At 53.7% G+C, this 15,058-nt stretch overlaps 1 protein-coding gene across 5 annotated transcripts; it reads left to right on the top strand.

Moving 5' to 3' along the window:
- The first annotated feature begins 7,394 nt into the window (after window positions 1-7,394).
- si:dkey-19f23.1 lies at window positions 7,395-10,042 on the top strand. Of its 5 annotated transcripts, XM_087286530.1 has the most exons (6): window positions 7,485-8,046; window positions 8,133-8,603; window positions 8,999-9,168; window positions 9,259-9,513; window positions 9,594-9,836; window positions 9,916-10,042. In XM_087286530.1, the coding sequence occupies exons 1-6, from the start codon at window positions 7,620-7,622 to the stop codon at window positions 10,012-10,014; spliced, it is 1,665 nt and encodes a 554-aa protein (XP_087142656.1). In that variant the 5' UTR covers window positions 7,485-7,619; the 3' UTR covers window positions 10,015-10,042. The 5 variants fall into 5 exon arrangements, with proteins under 5 accessions (XP_087142654.1, XP_087142653.1, XP_087142652.1 ...); XM_087286528.1 differs by having other exon boundaries at window positions 7,395-8,603; XM_087286529.1 differs by having other exon boundaries at window positions 9,259-9,836.
- The last annotated feature ends 5,016 nt before the right edge of the window (window positions 10,043-15,058 follow it).

Raw genomic sequence — 15,058 nt, 5'->3', positions numbered from 1 at the left:
CGCAACTGCCCTGGTTCAGCCAAAGACCCAGGCCTCAAAGGCAATCAAAGAAGCCCCAGGAGATGCGTTCGAACCCGGGGGAGCTAGGTGCGCGTAACTGCCCTGGTTCAGCCAAAGACCCAGGCCTCAAAGGCAATCAAAGAAGCCCCAGGAGATGCGTTCGAACCCGGGGGAGCTAGGTGCGCGCAACTGCCCTGGTTCAGCCAAAGACCCAGGCCTCAAAGGCAATCAAAGAAGCCCCAGGAGATGCGTTCGAACCCGGGGGAGCTAGGTGCGCGTAACTGCCCTGGTTCAGCCAAAGACCCAGGTCTCAAAGGCAATCAAAGAAGCCCCAGGAGATGCGTTCGAACCCGGGGGAGCTAGGTGCGCGTAACTGCCCTGGTTCAGCCAAAGACCCAGGCCTCAAAGGCAATCAAAGAAGCCCCAGTAGATGCGTTCGAACCCGGGGGAGCTAGGTGCGCGTAACTGCCCTGGTTCAGCCAAAGACCCAGGTCTCAAAGGCAATCAAAGAAGCCCCAGGAGATGCGTTCGAACCCGGGGGAGCTAGGTGCGCGTAACTGCCCTGGTTCAGCCAAAGACCCAGGCCTCAAAGGCAATCAAAGAAGCCCCAGGAGATGCGTTCGAACCCGGGGGAGCTAGGTGCGCGTAACTGCCCTGGTTCAGCCAAAGACCCAGGCCTCAAAGGCAATCAAAGAAGCCCCAGGAGATGCGTTCGAACCCGGGGGAGCTAGGTGCGCGCAACTGCCCTGGTTCAGCCAAAGACCCAGGCCTCAAAGGCAATCAAAGAAGCCCCAGGAGATGCGTTCGAACCCGGGGGAGCTAGGTGCGCGTAACTGCCCTGGTTCAGCCAAAGACCCAGGTCTCAAAGGCAATCAAAGAAGCCCCAGGAGATGCGTTCGAACCCGGGGGAGCTAGGTGCGCGTAACTGCCCTGGTTCAGCCAAAGACCCAGGCCTCAAAGGCAATCAAAGAAGCCCCAGTAGATGCGTTCGAACCCGGGGGAGCTAGGGGTCCATTGCTGAGCTGCTAACCCGCCTCCCAGCGCTCATATCCCCGCAGGCCAGCGCGCGCAAAGGCCTATTTGGGTCACCAACGGTAAGCGAGGGGGTCAGAGAGCCAGGAGGGGGGGGTCTTTGGCGATCAGTGGTTCCCCGGGATAAGTGAGGGTGTATTGGGCAAAGAGCGCGGGACATGGAGCCCTGGAGGCCAATGGTGCACCAGCGGTACCAATTTACGCATCAGCTGAAACATTAGTGCGCTCACCGGGGGCGTCGGTTAGACCCAGGGGAGAGCCCACCAAGCCATGCCCGGATAGAGACCACTCTCTCCGGCATGACCCGCGCCTGGAGGGGGGGGTAGCGCGTCCCTGGGTTTCGCTGACCTGCCGTCAAGTTTTCGATAACAGACACATATGAAGGACTTAGTGCAATTTCCGATTTCGCGGTTGATCGAACCAGGCCCCAGAGGCATTCAAAGAAGCCCCAGGAGATGCGTTCGAACCCGGGGGAGCTAGGTGCGCGTTACTGCCCTGGTTCAGCCAAAGACCCAGGCCTCAAAGGCAATCAAAGAAGCCCCAGGAGATGCGTTCGAACCCGGGGGAGCTAGGTGCGCGTAACTGCCCTGGTTCAGCCAAAGACCCAGGCCTCAAAGGCAATCAAAGAAGCCCCAGGAGATGCGTTCGAACCCGGGGGAGCTAGGTGCGCGTAACTGCCCTGGTTCAGCCAAAGACCCAGGCCTCAAAGGCAATCAAAGAAGCCCCAGGAGATGCGTTCGAACCCGGGGGAGCTAGGTGCGCGTAACTGCCCTGGTTCAGCCAAAGACCCAGGCCTCAAAGGCAATCAAAGAAGCCCCAGGAGATGCGTTCGAACCCGGGGGAGCTAGGTGCGCGTAACTGCCCTGGTTCAGCCAAAGACCCAGGCCTCAAAGGCATTCAAAGAAGCCCCAGGAGATGCGTTCGAACCCGGGGGAGCTAGGTGCGCGCAACTGCCCTGGTTCAGCCAAAGACCCAGGCCTCAAAGGCAATCAAAGAAGCCCCAGGAGATGCGTTCGAACCCGGGGGAGCTAGGTGCGCGTAACTGCCCTGGTTCAGCCAAAGACCCAGGCCTCAAAGGCAATCAAAGAAGCCCCAGGAGATGCGTTCGAACCCGGGGGAGCTAGGTGCGCGCAACTGCCCTGGTTCAGCCAAAGACCCAGGCCTCAAAGGCAATCAAAGAAGCCCCAGGAGATGCGTTCGAACCCGGGGGAGCTAGGTGCGCGCAATTGCCCTGGTTCAGCCAAAGACCCAGGCCTCAAAGGCAATCAAAGAAGCCCCAGGAGATGCGTTCGAACCCGGGGGAGCTAGGTGCGCGCAACTGCCCTGGTTCAGCCAAAGACCCAGGCCTCAAAGGCATTCAAAGAAGCCCCAGGAGATGCGTTCGAACCCGGGGGAGCTAGGTGCGCGCAACTGCCCTGGTTCAGCCAAAGACCCAGGCCTCAAAGGCATTCAAAGAAGCCCCAGGAGATGCGTTCGAACCCGGGGGAGCTAGGTGCGCGTAACTGCCCTGGTTCAGCCAAAGACCCAGGCCTCAAAGGCAATCAAAGAAGCCCCAGGAGATGCGTTCGAACCCGGGGGAGCTAGGTGCGCGTAACTGCCCTGGTTCAGCCAAAGACCCAGGCCTCAAAGGCAATCAAAGAAGCCCCAGGAGATGCGTTCGAACCCGGGGGAGCTAGGTGCGCGCAACTGCCCTGGTTCAGCCAAAGACCCAGGCCTCAAAGGCAATCAAAGAAGCCCCAGGAGATGCGTTCGAACCCGGGGGAGCTAGGTGCGCGTAACTGCCCTGGTTCAGCCAAAGACCCAGGTCTCAAAGGCAATCAAAGAAGCCCCAGGAGATGCGTTCGAACCCGGGGGAGCTAGGTGCGCGTAACTGCCCTGGTTCAGCCAAAGACCCAGGCCTCAAAGGCAATCAAAGAAGCCCCAGGAGATGCGTTCGAACCCGGGGGAGCTAGGTGCGCGTAACTGCCCTGGTTCAGCCAAAGACCCAGGCCTCAAAGGCAATCAAAGAAGCCCCAGGAGATGCGTTCGAACCCGGGGGAGCTAGGTGCGCGCAACTGCCCTGGTTCAGCCAAAGACCCAGGCCTCAAAGGCAATCAAAGAAGCCCCAGGAGATGCGTTCGAACCCGGGGGAGCTAGGTGCGCGTAACTGCCCTGGTTCAGCCAAAGACCCAGGTCTCAAAGGCAATCAAAGAAGCCCCAGGAGATGCGTTCGAACCCGGGGGAGCTAGGTGCGCGTAACTGCCCTGGTTCAGCCAAAGACCCAGGCCTCAAAGGCAATCAAAGAAGCCCCAGTAGATGCGTTCGAACCCGGGGGAGCTAGGGGTCCATTGCTGAGCTGCTAACCCGCCTCCCAGCGCTCATATCCCCGCAGGCCAGCGCGCGCAAAGGCCTATTTGGGTCACCAACGGTAAGCGAGGGGGTCAGAGAGCCAGGAGGGGGGGGTCTTTGGCGATCAGTGGTTCCCCGGGATAAGTGAGGGTGTATTGGGCAAAGAGCGCGGGACATGGAGCCCTGGAGGCCAATGGTGCACCAGCGGTACCAATTTACGCATCAGCTGAAACATTAGTGCGCTCACCGGGGGCGTCGGTTAGACCCAGGGGAGAGCCCACCAAGCCATGCCCGGATAGAGACCACTCTCTCCGGCATGACCCGCGCCTGGAGGGGGGGGTAGCGCGTCCCTGGGTTTCGCTGACCTGCCGTCAAGTTTTCGATAACAGACACATATGAAGGACTTAGTGCAATTTCCGATTTCGCGGTTGATCGAACCAGGCCCCAGAGGCATTCAAAGAAGCCCCAGGAGATGCGTTCGAACCCGGGGGAGCTAGGTGCGCGTAACTGCCCTGGTTCAGCCAAAGACCCAGGCCTCAAAGGCAATCAAAGAAGCCCCAGGAGATGCGTTCGAACCCGGGGGAGCTAGGTGCGCGTAACTGCCCTGGTTCAGCCAAAGACCCAGGCCTCAAAGGCAATCAAAGAAGCCCCAGGAGATGCGTTCGAACCCGGGGGAGCTAGGTGCGCGCAACTGCCCTGGTTCAGCCAAAGACCCAGGCCTCAAAGGCAATCAAAGAAGCCCCAGTAGATGCGTTCGAACCCGGGGGAGCTAGGGGTCCATTGCTGAGCTGCTAACCCGCCTCCCAGCGCTCATATCCCCGCAGGCCAGCGCGCGCAAAGGCCTATTTGGGTCACCAACGGTAAGCGAGGGGGTCAGAGAGCCAGGAGGGGGGGGTCTTTGGCGATCAGTGGTTCCCCGGGATAAGTGAGGGTGTATTGGGCAAAGAGCGCGGGACATGGAGCCCTGGAGGCCAATGGTGCACCAGCGGTACCAATTTACGCATCAGCTGAAACATTAGTGCGCTCACCGGGGGCGTCGGTTAGACCCAGGGGAGAGCCCACCAAGCCATGCCCGGATAGAGACCACTCTCTCCGGCATGACCCGCGCCTGGAGGGGGGGGGTAGCGCGTCCCTGGGTTTCGCTGACCTGCCGTCAAGTTTTCGATAACAGACACATATGAAGGACTTAGTGCAATTTCCGATTTCGCGGTTGATCGAACCAGGCCCCAGAGGCATTCAAAGAAGCCCCAGGAGATGCGTTCGAACCCGGGGGAGCTAGGTGCGCGTTACTGCCCTGGTTCAGCCAAAGACCCAGGCCTCAAAGGCATTCAAAGAAGCCCCAGGAGATGCGTTCGAACCCGGGGGAGCTAGGTGCGCGTAACTGCCCTGGTTCAGCCAAAGACCCAGGCCTCAAAGGCAATCAAAGAAGCCCCAGTAGATGCGTTCGAACCCGGGGGAGCTAGGTGCGCCCTACTGCCCTGGTTCAGCCAAAGACCCAGGCCTCAAAGGCAATCAAAGAAGCCCCAGGAGATGCGTTCGAACCCGGGGGAGCTAGGTGCGCGTAACTGCCCTGGTTCAGCCAAAGACCCAGGCCTCAAAGGCAATCAAAGAAGCCCCAGGAGATGCGTTCGAACCCGGGGGAGCTAGGGGTCCATTGCTGAGCTGCTAAGCCGCCTCCCAGCGCTCATATTTCCGCAGCAAACATAAGACCCCACCGCTGACGGAGGCTAAAACGACGTGCGGCTGGTGCCCCATACACGAGCCCAGGGCCGGTGGTGACCCATTCACAAACCCAAAGACCGATTGGGCCACCAGCGGTACATCTTGGCCAGTTGGGTCACCAGCAGCACGTCTGTCTGATCCATGCGGTTTGGAGGAGTTAGTGTCCCCGGGCTTAATAGTGGGGTGCCCGGGCACGGCTGGTGATTAGGTGCAAATCTAGGGGGTCCTTTGGTACCAGCGCTTGCCGCCGGAGAGTGCGTGTACCTCGGGCAGAGCGCGCGGGGCACAGGCCTCCCCAACGCTGGATCTCAGAGGCCCCAGGGGTTGGGCTCGCTCCCCAAGAAGGGTGTGTGTGCCCCGGGCAGAGCGCGCGGGGCACAGGCCTCCCCAACGCTGGATCTCAGAGGCCCCAGGGGTTGGGCTCGCTCCCCAAGAAGGGTGTGTGTGCCCCGGGCAGAGCGCGCGGGGCACAGGCCTCCCCAACGCTGGATCTCAGAGGCCCCAGGGGTTGGGCTCGCTCCCCAAGAAGGGTGTGTGTGCCCCGGGCAGAGCGCGCGGGGCACAGGCCTCCCCAACGCTGGATCTCAGAGGCCCCAGGGGTTGGGCTCGCTCCCCAAGAAGGGTGTGTGTGCCCCGGGCAGAGCGCGCGGGGCACAGGCCTCCCCAACGCTGGATCTCAGAGGCCCCAGGGGTTGGGCTCGCTCCCCAAGAAGGGTGTGTGTGCCCCGGGCAGAGCGCGCGGGGCACAGGCCTCCCCAACGCTGGATCTCAGAGGCCCCCATTAATGGTTCACCAGCGGCTCCATCGATGGTTCACCAGCGGCACATCTTTACGCATCTAGCGCCAAAGGTCCAACAGGAATACGTTATGCCTGGCGCTCACCGGGGCGTTGGTTAGACCCAGGCCCGAGCCCACCAAACCATGCCCGACGGGAGACCACCCTTCCCGGCCTACTTGTCGGGACGTCCCGCGCCTGGAGGTTTTTGCCCGACACCCACAATCTCTGACCTGCCATCAGGGTTTCGGGGAAGGCGTAAAAATATGGACTTAGTCTCTGACAGTCCAGTCGCCAGACCCCACGGTGACTGATCGATAGGAGCTAGTGTGGCGCCCCAGGGGCTAGGCCCCCACCCAGGCCCCCCAAAGCACCAATGGGGTCGGCCTCTATGGGTGTGGCAGATCCTCCCCGTCCTGGGCCCTGTATCAGGGAGGCGTGGGGGTGTCCCTCCGCACACAGCGCCCCCCCTTCCCGCCCCGATCTGTGGGTAAAGGACCCAGATGGCCCGTCTGGCTAAATGACCCAGAGCTTGTCTGCTGCTCAGCCCGCCCGCCAGCCCGCCCCCCTGGACTCCGTTTCCCCCGCGCCGATACTCGGCCCGTGCCCCCGCCCCACGCCCCTCGCCCTGCGAGGGCTGGGGGATGTTCGGTGGGTTCGGTCGAGTCACCCGGCGTGGTGAATCGAGGCCCCAGGGGCAGCGTAGGGAACGAGCTGGTGTGGGCTTCGATTCTACCCCCGCCCGAGTGTGTGCGTCTGCATCCCGTCCGTCCGCCCGCAACGCCGCCCACCCCCTGGGTTTATCCTTGCTGGCTCCCGGCTGACCCCCACCCCGCCTACCCTGCTCCCGGGGGAGTGAGGGTGGTTGGTTGGGAGGGGAAGCTAGTGGACTCCGGCGAGGTGAAACGTGCCAGGGTCAGTGGTGCCGGGGTTACGGGCTGTCTGGACCCCCCTTTCGATGGTTGGTGCGTATTCCATGTTGGTTGTAGCAGGTCACAAAAGCTCCCGCGGCTGGCGCGTGTGGAGCTGTCCCCCCCCAATGGGGCTCAAACAATCCCCGTTTTGGGGTGGAAAAAGTGAACGTGAATGGCTGTGGAAAAGCTCCCGCTGGCCAGAACAGCAAAATGAAGGGGGGATAGGGAGTGAGGTGGGACACCCCTTCCCCAACTCGAGTCGTGACAAGAGAGAGAGGTGTCGAACCGCTGACCGGGGCAACGATGAAGGGGCGGTGGGGTGAATTGTTGAACGGGACACCCCCTCTGGTTCCTTTGAAAAGGGGGGAAGGGAGTGAGGTGGACACCCCTCTCCCCCCTACTTGAGAAGTCGTAACAAGAGAAGGCTTGAACCGAATGGATCTCCGTAGGGCATCGGCTTACACCTCCTGGTGCGGGGGGGTGTCCTTCCCCTTTAAGAAATACGGGTCCACCAACGTCATGACGCGGAAGTGGACGCCGCCTCCGGCCGCTTATTAACCGCCGCACGTGGCGTGCGGGCCCCTTTCCCCCTCTGCATTGGCTCTGGCACGGTCATAGCTGAATGTGCCCTATGCTTCAACGTCTACAGCCGGCTTGCGCCTCACCTGACGGCCGTTCACAAGGTGGCCAACTCGGACGAGAAGCGGCTGCTTCTCGCGCTGGCCGCCGGCCGCGTGGACACGCGGAAGACACCGTGCCCGGTCCCGGGATGTCGCCGGACGCCAGCCCGCCTAGACAGGCACTTGAGGCAGCACGCGGAGCTCTCGACCTCGGGAAGGAAAGAGGCTATGGGGAGGGCGAAACGCCGGAAAGTAGCTCGGGAGTTGCAGTGGCTGCGGTCCACCCAGCCTGCAATCCCTGTCGTGTCCCAGCTAGCATCGTCCTCCGAGGGGGAGCGGGACTCGGAGGACCCAGAGGCCGGCCGCCCGTGCGCCGACCGCGGCTGCAGGCGCGCCACCGAGCGCATACAGGCTCAGCTCACGGACCTGGGGAAACAGGTTACCAAGATGCGGTCCACCCTGCTCCAGATCACACGCCTCTACCGGGAGCTGAGGAAGGGAGAAGGGGGGAGAAGGAGGAGGAAGCGGGCGAGGAGAACCAGGTCGCCTCCTGCACCACCGGCTCCCGGGCGAGGCGCGGCCGGAGGTCCGACGCCCCCCGAGCCTCCGGAGGCTTTGGAACCCTACCCGTTCCCGGACCACGTCCCCGCGCTGAGTTGAGTATATTTCAGGCACGTCACTGTCGCTCTGCTGGGTGTGTGGCTTCGGGGAAGTTGACTCTTGGTTGTGCTCGTTCCACAGACCTTCTCTTGGGGGAGTTCGAAGGGTACCAACTGGGCAGCGAGCCCACCCCCCGCCTGCGGAACAACGTCACTTCGAAGCTGGGGAGAATCAAAGCCTTCCTTGGTTACATGGCCAGGGGCACCGCGGAGCCAGGGGACTTCCTCTTCCTCAACCAACCAGCCCGAATCCGAGCGTGGGCCGCCCGGCTAGGTCAGACGCGCATGGCCGAGCCCACCAGGCAGCACTACCTGAAGAACGTGGCTCAGTTCCTAGACTACCTCTCGGAGACGCCGCCGGCCGCCTGTCAGCTCTCCAGCACGGCTCTGGTTCTGATTCGAAGGGAGGTCAGAGCCCTCATCCGCGGCATACGCCGGCGTGTCGTCGTGCACGAGGTAAGGACCAAGCAGGCGAAGGAAAGCCGACTGATCCCCAAGGCCAGCCTGGTGCGCTGTCACCGGACCGCTGGGAGGAAAATTCCCGCCCTGCTAGGTAAGCAAGCCCTTCCGCCGTTCCAGCGATTCCCCCTGTTCGTTCTTCCGGGGCACCAACAGCCCTTGGTTCATCCAGCCACGTCTGTCTGCCCCTCTCCCCCGCGAATGGGACTCGTTCGGGGGGGAAGGGGGGCAGACCGACGTGGCTGGATGAACCAACAGCTGCTGGTGGCCCGGAGAGGAATTGTGCGTTTCTTCTTCAGGGGCACCAGCAGTCCATGAACTGCTGGTGCCCCTGAAGAAGAAACGCACAATTCCTCTCCGGGCCACCAGCAGCTGTTGTTTGAGCTGCTGGCGCCCCGGAGAACAAGTCACCAGCAGCCAAGAGCTGTTGGTGACCCAGAAAGGAAATAGAACCGTCGGTGGTCTAATCTGTCTAATGTCCTTCACCAGATAGCCTCGAATCCAACCCAAGCACTAGGCAACAGTGGCGCTTCTATGGCTTTCTGACTGGCTACCTAACCTCCATCTCTGGGCACCGCTGTGGAGTCTTCCAGAATCTCACAATCCAGGAGGTTGAAGAGGCCTCCAGAAGCCCCGACGAGTCTGCTTATGTCATTAACGTGAGTATGGCGCAAGTAAGGTGGGGGTCACCAGTAGCATGCTCTCTCACTCACTCACTCACTCACTCACTGCTTGTTCTCTGATGTCAGATTACCACTCACAAAACAAACAGAGCCTTTGGGGCGGCTCAGCTGTCCCTAAACAGGGAGGAATACAGCTGGTTCCGCAGGTTTTTGGCGCTGCGGGCTGGTCTCCCCGGAGGGAGCCAGGCTACCTATTTCTTTTTCACTTCCAGAGCCAGTCCTTGTCGGACCCTGAACAAGTACTTTCAGTCTGCTTGGCTCAGTATGGGCCTTCCAGGCAAACCCACCTTTACTGACGTACGCACTGCGATCGCGACTCATGTGAGTAGGCATTGTGACGCCCCTGTAACTACCAGCGGCGGCTTCTATCCTAATCAAGCTTCTGTCTCTCTCCGACGCAGGCAAAGAATGCACACTCTTCAGAGGATCGCCGCAAGGTGGCGCAATTCATGTGCCATGACACTTCAACCTCAGATAAGTTCTACGCACTTCACCTCGGACCTCTCCAAGCACGCGAGCGCCGCAGACTCTTTGAAAGGGCCCTGGTGGAGGAGGAGGAGGAGGAGGAGGATGGGGAGGCAGCGGGCACTGAAAGCCCCCCGCGGAAAGGGCGCAAGAGGACAGAGACTTCCGTCTCTCCCCTGGTAAAAATCACATTCTCTTTGGCGTGGACAGCAGAACGTATGGCATTGGCTAACTTCCCTTTATGTGTCTCTTTTCCAGGAGGGAACCAGCAGGAGGACGCTGCCATGGCGCCCTGCCAAAGGGAAAAGCCAGGGCGCTCGCCCGCTCGAACAAACAGAAGACTCTGAATCGTCCTGAATAAATATTGTACAACTTAACGGTCAAATGGTGTTCAGTGTCTTCATTATTCCTTTTATTTATTATCTGTGTGGTAAAAGTAAATTCAGTGGGGACAAAAATGAGCCCTGTCTTCTTAGTTCAACGCTGTATGCCTGCTGCGTCCAGGTCCTGCCTTGGCTACGTTCCGATTGGGACAGATTAGCCCTAACTTGTGTGTTAAAAGTGTCACGTGGGATGCCCTCGTCCAGGTTCTGCCTTGGCTACGTTCCAATTGGGACAAACTATCCCTGCCTTGAGTGTTAAAAGTGACTCGCGGGACGCCCCCGTCCAGGTTCAGCCTTGGTTGATAGCTCATAGGGAGAATGAATCCCTTTTCCAGCACAAGGGGGTGATGGGCTGGACAAATCTGTCCAGGTCTGCAAATGCTTTGAACGCCCAGAAGGCCTTGAGTCCAATTCTGTATATTAGCAAGCTTCTCCCGGGACAGCTCGGTCCTTAGAGATGCATGAATAGGTCAGGACAGGGCAGCTGTGGAGTGGAGGTTAACTTTATGGAGGAATGTCATGAACTGGCATTAGTGAACTCTTTGTCCAATTTATCTGGTATCCTGAGAATTTCCCAAACATTTCAATTTTTTCAAGAATGGATGGTATAGAGAGGAGAGGTTTGGTCACATACAACAAAATATCATCTGCATATAGCGAAATTTTATTTGTTGTGGTCTTTGTCTGATAACCATATATTTGGGGGTCTAAACGTATACTTTGTGCAAGTGGTTCAATAGCCAGAGCGAAAATTAGAGCTGACAGGGGGCATCCTTGACGTGTTCCTCTGAACAGATGAAATGAGGAAGACAAATTGCGGTTTGTATGAATTTGAGCTTTGGGGTTTGTGTATAAAAGTCTTATCCATTTAATGAACCTTTCACCTAAATTAAGTCGTTTAAGTACTTCAAACAGATATTCCCACTCTATCTGATCAAATGCCTTCTCAGCGTCGAGAGTCAATATGGCTAGATCGTTGTGAGTTTTCCTGTCAGTGTATAAGATATCAAACAGACGTCGTAAATTAGACGATGAGGATCTATTTGATATAAAGCCAGTTTGATCGCTGTGAACTATTGTATTCATTAAAGGGGTTAGTCTATTGGCCAGGATTTTTGCATATATTTTATAATCTATGTTTAATAGGGAAATTGGACGATATGAGCCAACGTTTAGCTCATCTTTTCCCTTTTTATGGATAACAGTGATTGTAGCTTGAGTTAGTGTTGGTGGCAGGGTGCTGTCTAGTTGGGCTTGGTTGTACATTCTGTGGAGAAATGGTATAAGGATATTACTAAATTTTTTATAAAGTTCGACCGGCATACCATCAGGGCCAGGTGATTTTCCGCTTTTAAGGGAGGCTATTGCCTTTTGTATTTCTGTGGCTTGGATATCTGTATTAAGCATTTCCGAGTCTTCATGTGAGATTTTTGATAAGTTACATTCGTCTAGAAATTTATTCATAGTATTGTGGTCGCTGTTACATTTTGAAGTATACAAGTCAGAGTAAAATTGTAAGAAACGCGTGTTTATCTCCTTTGGTTTAAGTAATATATGTCCCCTGTCATCTCTAATCCTATGAATAGTTCGATCTGCTTCTATTTTTTTAAGTTGGCGAGCTAATAATTTGTGAGGCTTTTCTCCAAATTCAAAATGTTTTTGCTTAATGAATAAAAAAGCTGATGAAATTTTCCCGGATAGAAGCTGATTGAGTTGATATTTCATGTTAGTTATTTCTCTATGTAATTTGGGAGTGGGGTTTAAAGCATTCTGTCGGTCTAATTGTTGTATCTGTTCTCCAAGATGTTTACATTGATTTACTTCTTTTTTCTTTTTGGCAGCTTCATATGAGATTACACATCCTCTTAAATAGGCTTTGAAAGCCTCCCATAAAGTGCATGGTGTGACTTCTGGGGTATCATTCGTTTCAAAATATAGTTTTATTTGAGCTTCAATGAATTTACAAAACTCCTTGTCTGTCAGTAAATAAGGGTTTAATCTCCAGGATCTACTGGGTGGGTCCATACCTTCCAGATGTAAATTGAATGTTATTGGGCAGTGGTCTGAAATTGATATGGTATGATATTTCACATTAGTTGTGAATGGGACTAGTCGAGCGTCAATTAGGAAATAATCGATTCTACTATAAGAGTTATGAACTGCCGAAAAAAAGGAATAATCTCTGCCAGATGGGTTGGTAAAACGCCATAGATCTATTAAGTTCATGCTTTTAATGAATGAGTTTATAAGAACACTTGAATTATTTTTGGGAATTTTACGAGATGTTGATCTATCAAGAAATGGGTCTAAAGGTGTGTTAAAATCTCCTCCTATTATTAGCATAGTCTGCGATAGATTGGGAAGCAAACTGAAGACTTTCTTAAAAAATGCAGGGTTATCCATATTAGGAGCATATATATTGACGAGGGTTAGAGATATGTTGTATATCTCTCCCGAGACAATGATGTAACGACCATCTTTATCTGCTGTAGTGGAATTATGAATAAAGGGTATGCCTTTCTTTATTATAATGGCTGCTCCTCTTGCTTTTGTGGAGAAAGATGTGTGATATATCTCTTTTACCCATTTTGCTTTCAATCTATTATGGCAATTGTTTTTTAAATGTGTCTCTTGCAAAAAGATTATGTCTGAGTGTAATGATTTTAAGTGATTCAAGACTTTACCTCTCTTTACCGGGTTGTTTGCGCCACGTATATTCCAGCTTGTAAATGTCAGTCCCTTTTTAATATTCAATGCGTTCGTCATATATAATAAGTGGGAAAGTTGGCTTCTGAATGAGATAGGGAATCAAGTATCTATCTGAATTGTATTGAATAAAACTTGCTTCTATTGCTGCACAAGAATTGTAATTCTGCATATTCGTGAGCATAAACACAGTGAACAACAAATAAGTGAACAACATGAACATAACTATCTTGGGCTAACCTAATGTAGCCGTAGGAAAATCGTTCGCGGGAAAGAACTAGAAGAACAAGAATAAAAAAATAAATAAAATAAATAAAAAAAAAAATTAAATAAATAAAAACCTTCCCTGTATGAGTAACCTAACTTACTAAGACTGTTACTTCTTTTGGGGGAAGCTCCCCAAGCCAAATTATAGAATCATGACCGTTTGTAGCACAGAACAAAATAATTGTAGGATCAATTTAAAAATAAAATATATATAGCTTGAGAGTAATTTCTTATACATCTTATTGGATATCTTCAGAACAACGTTTAGGAAACAGTGGAGATGCACGTCATCAAAGAAATGAGGATATTACCTTGTGAAAACCTTCGTAGAATACTGACAGTAAGAGTCTGATATAAATGTCTCTCTCAACCTATATTTCTTGTTATGTTATCTTACCGCATTTGGTAAGAATCCTTGCCTGAGTAGGATATCTGATGTATTATCAGTCTTTTAACTTCTTTCAGTTGATCCCGATGGAGTTGTTGTGAGCTGCGCAGCATACTCCTCGGCTTTTTGCGGATCTGTGAAGGATGATTGTGAGCCATTGTGGGTCACTAGTAGTCTCGCTGGGTAAAGTAAGCCATATCTGACGCCGGGTTGATTGCGCAATAGTTGCCTGGCTTTGTTGAATTGCGCCCTTCGCTTTGCCACTGACGGTGGGTAGTCGGGGAAGATGCTAATGGGTTTACCTTGATATTGAAGGTTTTTCAAAGCGGCAGCTTTGCGGAGGATGTCTTCCAGGACGTGATAGTAATGGAGGCGTATTACGAATGGGCGCGGTGGATCAGAGGGGTTCGGACGTTGGCGAAGGGTCCTGTGGGCTCTGTCAATAAGCGGGGGTTCGTCCAACGAGAGTACATCTTTCAGCAGATTGGCAATAAAGTCCCTCGGTTTCGTCGTCTCCGAGGCCTCTCGTATACCTGTAATTCTGATATTGTTTCTGCGGGATCTTCCTTCTAAGTCTTCATTCTTTTGTTTAAGACTGAGAACTTCGTTACTGAGATTAGCCACCTGTTGTTCAAGTTGGCTAATGCTATCTGAGTGCGCAGTGGCGGCTTCTTCTATGTCAGTGACTTTAGCCTGTAGCGTTTGAGATTTTGTTTCAAGATTAGTAATAGACTCTTGAGTGATGTTGTTAATCGTAACAATCTCCGCTCTCAGATCTTTAGACACCCGCTCAATGCGTCTTTCCAATTTCTCACAGATGTCATCTTTTATCTTAGTCATTTCACCTCTGAGTGCTGTGATGGCAGCTAATAGAGCTCGGTTAGGAGGATCCTCCTCATCACCGCTGGACTCGTTGGGCTGTGTGTCAGGCAAGGTCGGTGGTTGGTCGAGGCCTAGTTGCGTCGATTTCAGTTTCTTAGGTTTTTGTTTGCTCATGTTGAGATATCCAGTCAAACTTGAAGTCTAATTGTTTTAAAAGTAAATGCGTTCTGAAAAGATAGAAATTACAAAATTATTGGTCCTTGTAAGTATTTTTTAGCGGATTTGGCTAAGGGAGCTCTTAAACACACGTCTTACTCCGTCATCGCTCAGTGGCGCCCCCGAAAGCCAAGTTAACTGAGCCTGAACTGGGTCAGAAAAGTTGGTGTATCACTACTGCAATGAAATTGATAAACCTATGCATGCTTTTTCTCGAAACTACCTGACTGGTAGAATTTTATTTCTTTATTTAAAAAATAAAACAAATGTATTTTAAATGTGGGTCAAGATGGGGCAATCTTACATCCTACAAATTATTAACATCTGGGCCATATACTACATTTTACATCTGGCCCAAGTATTCTGTACCGCCTTAAAGACGGTGCCACCAATGTTTGGCCTACATGCTGCATGCCAGTGCCAGATTTATGCCAAATCTGGGCCAGATTTCTTTGCTTACCTGGATTTATTTCCCCAATAAATTATAGGTTACCTTTTTTCATTTACAACCTTAATTTTAACTAATTTTTTTTGTAATAATATATGATATAATAAATAAAAATAAATATTTGTTCATATTTCTTCATTCTATAGAGCAAATGTTTCTGGTCCCTCAAAA

Source organism: Danio rerio, chromosome 16 (genome assembly GCF_052040795.2).
Source record: "Danio rerio strain M-AB ecotype USA chromosome 16, GRCz13ab, whole genome shotgun sequence".
NCBI lineage: Eukaryota > Metazoa > Chordata > Actinopteri > Cypriniformes > Danionidae > Danio > Danio rerio.
The sequence above is the reverse complement of the archived record's forward strand: the minus strand, read 5'-3'. Positions and strand labels throughout refer to the sequence as shown.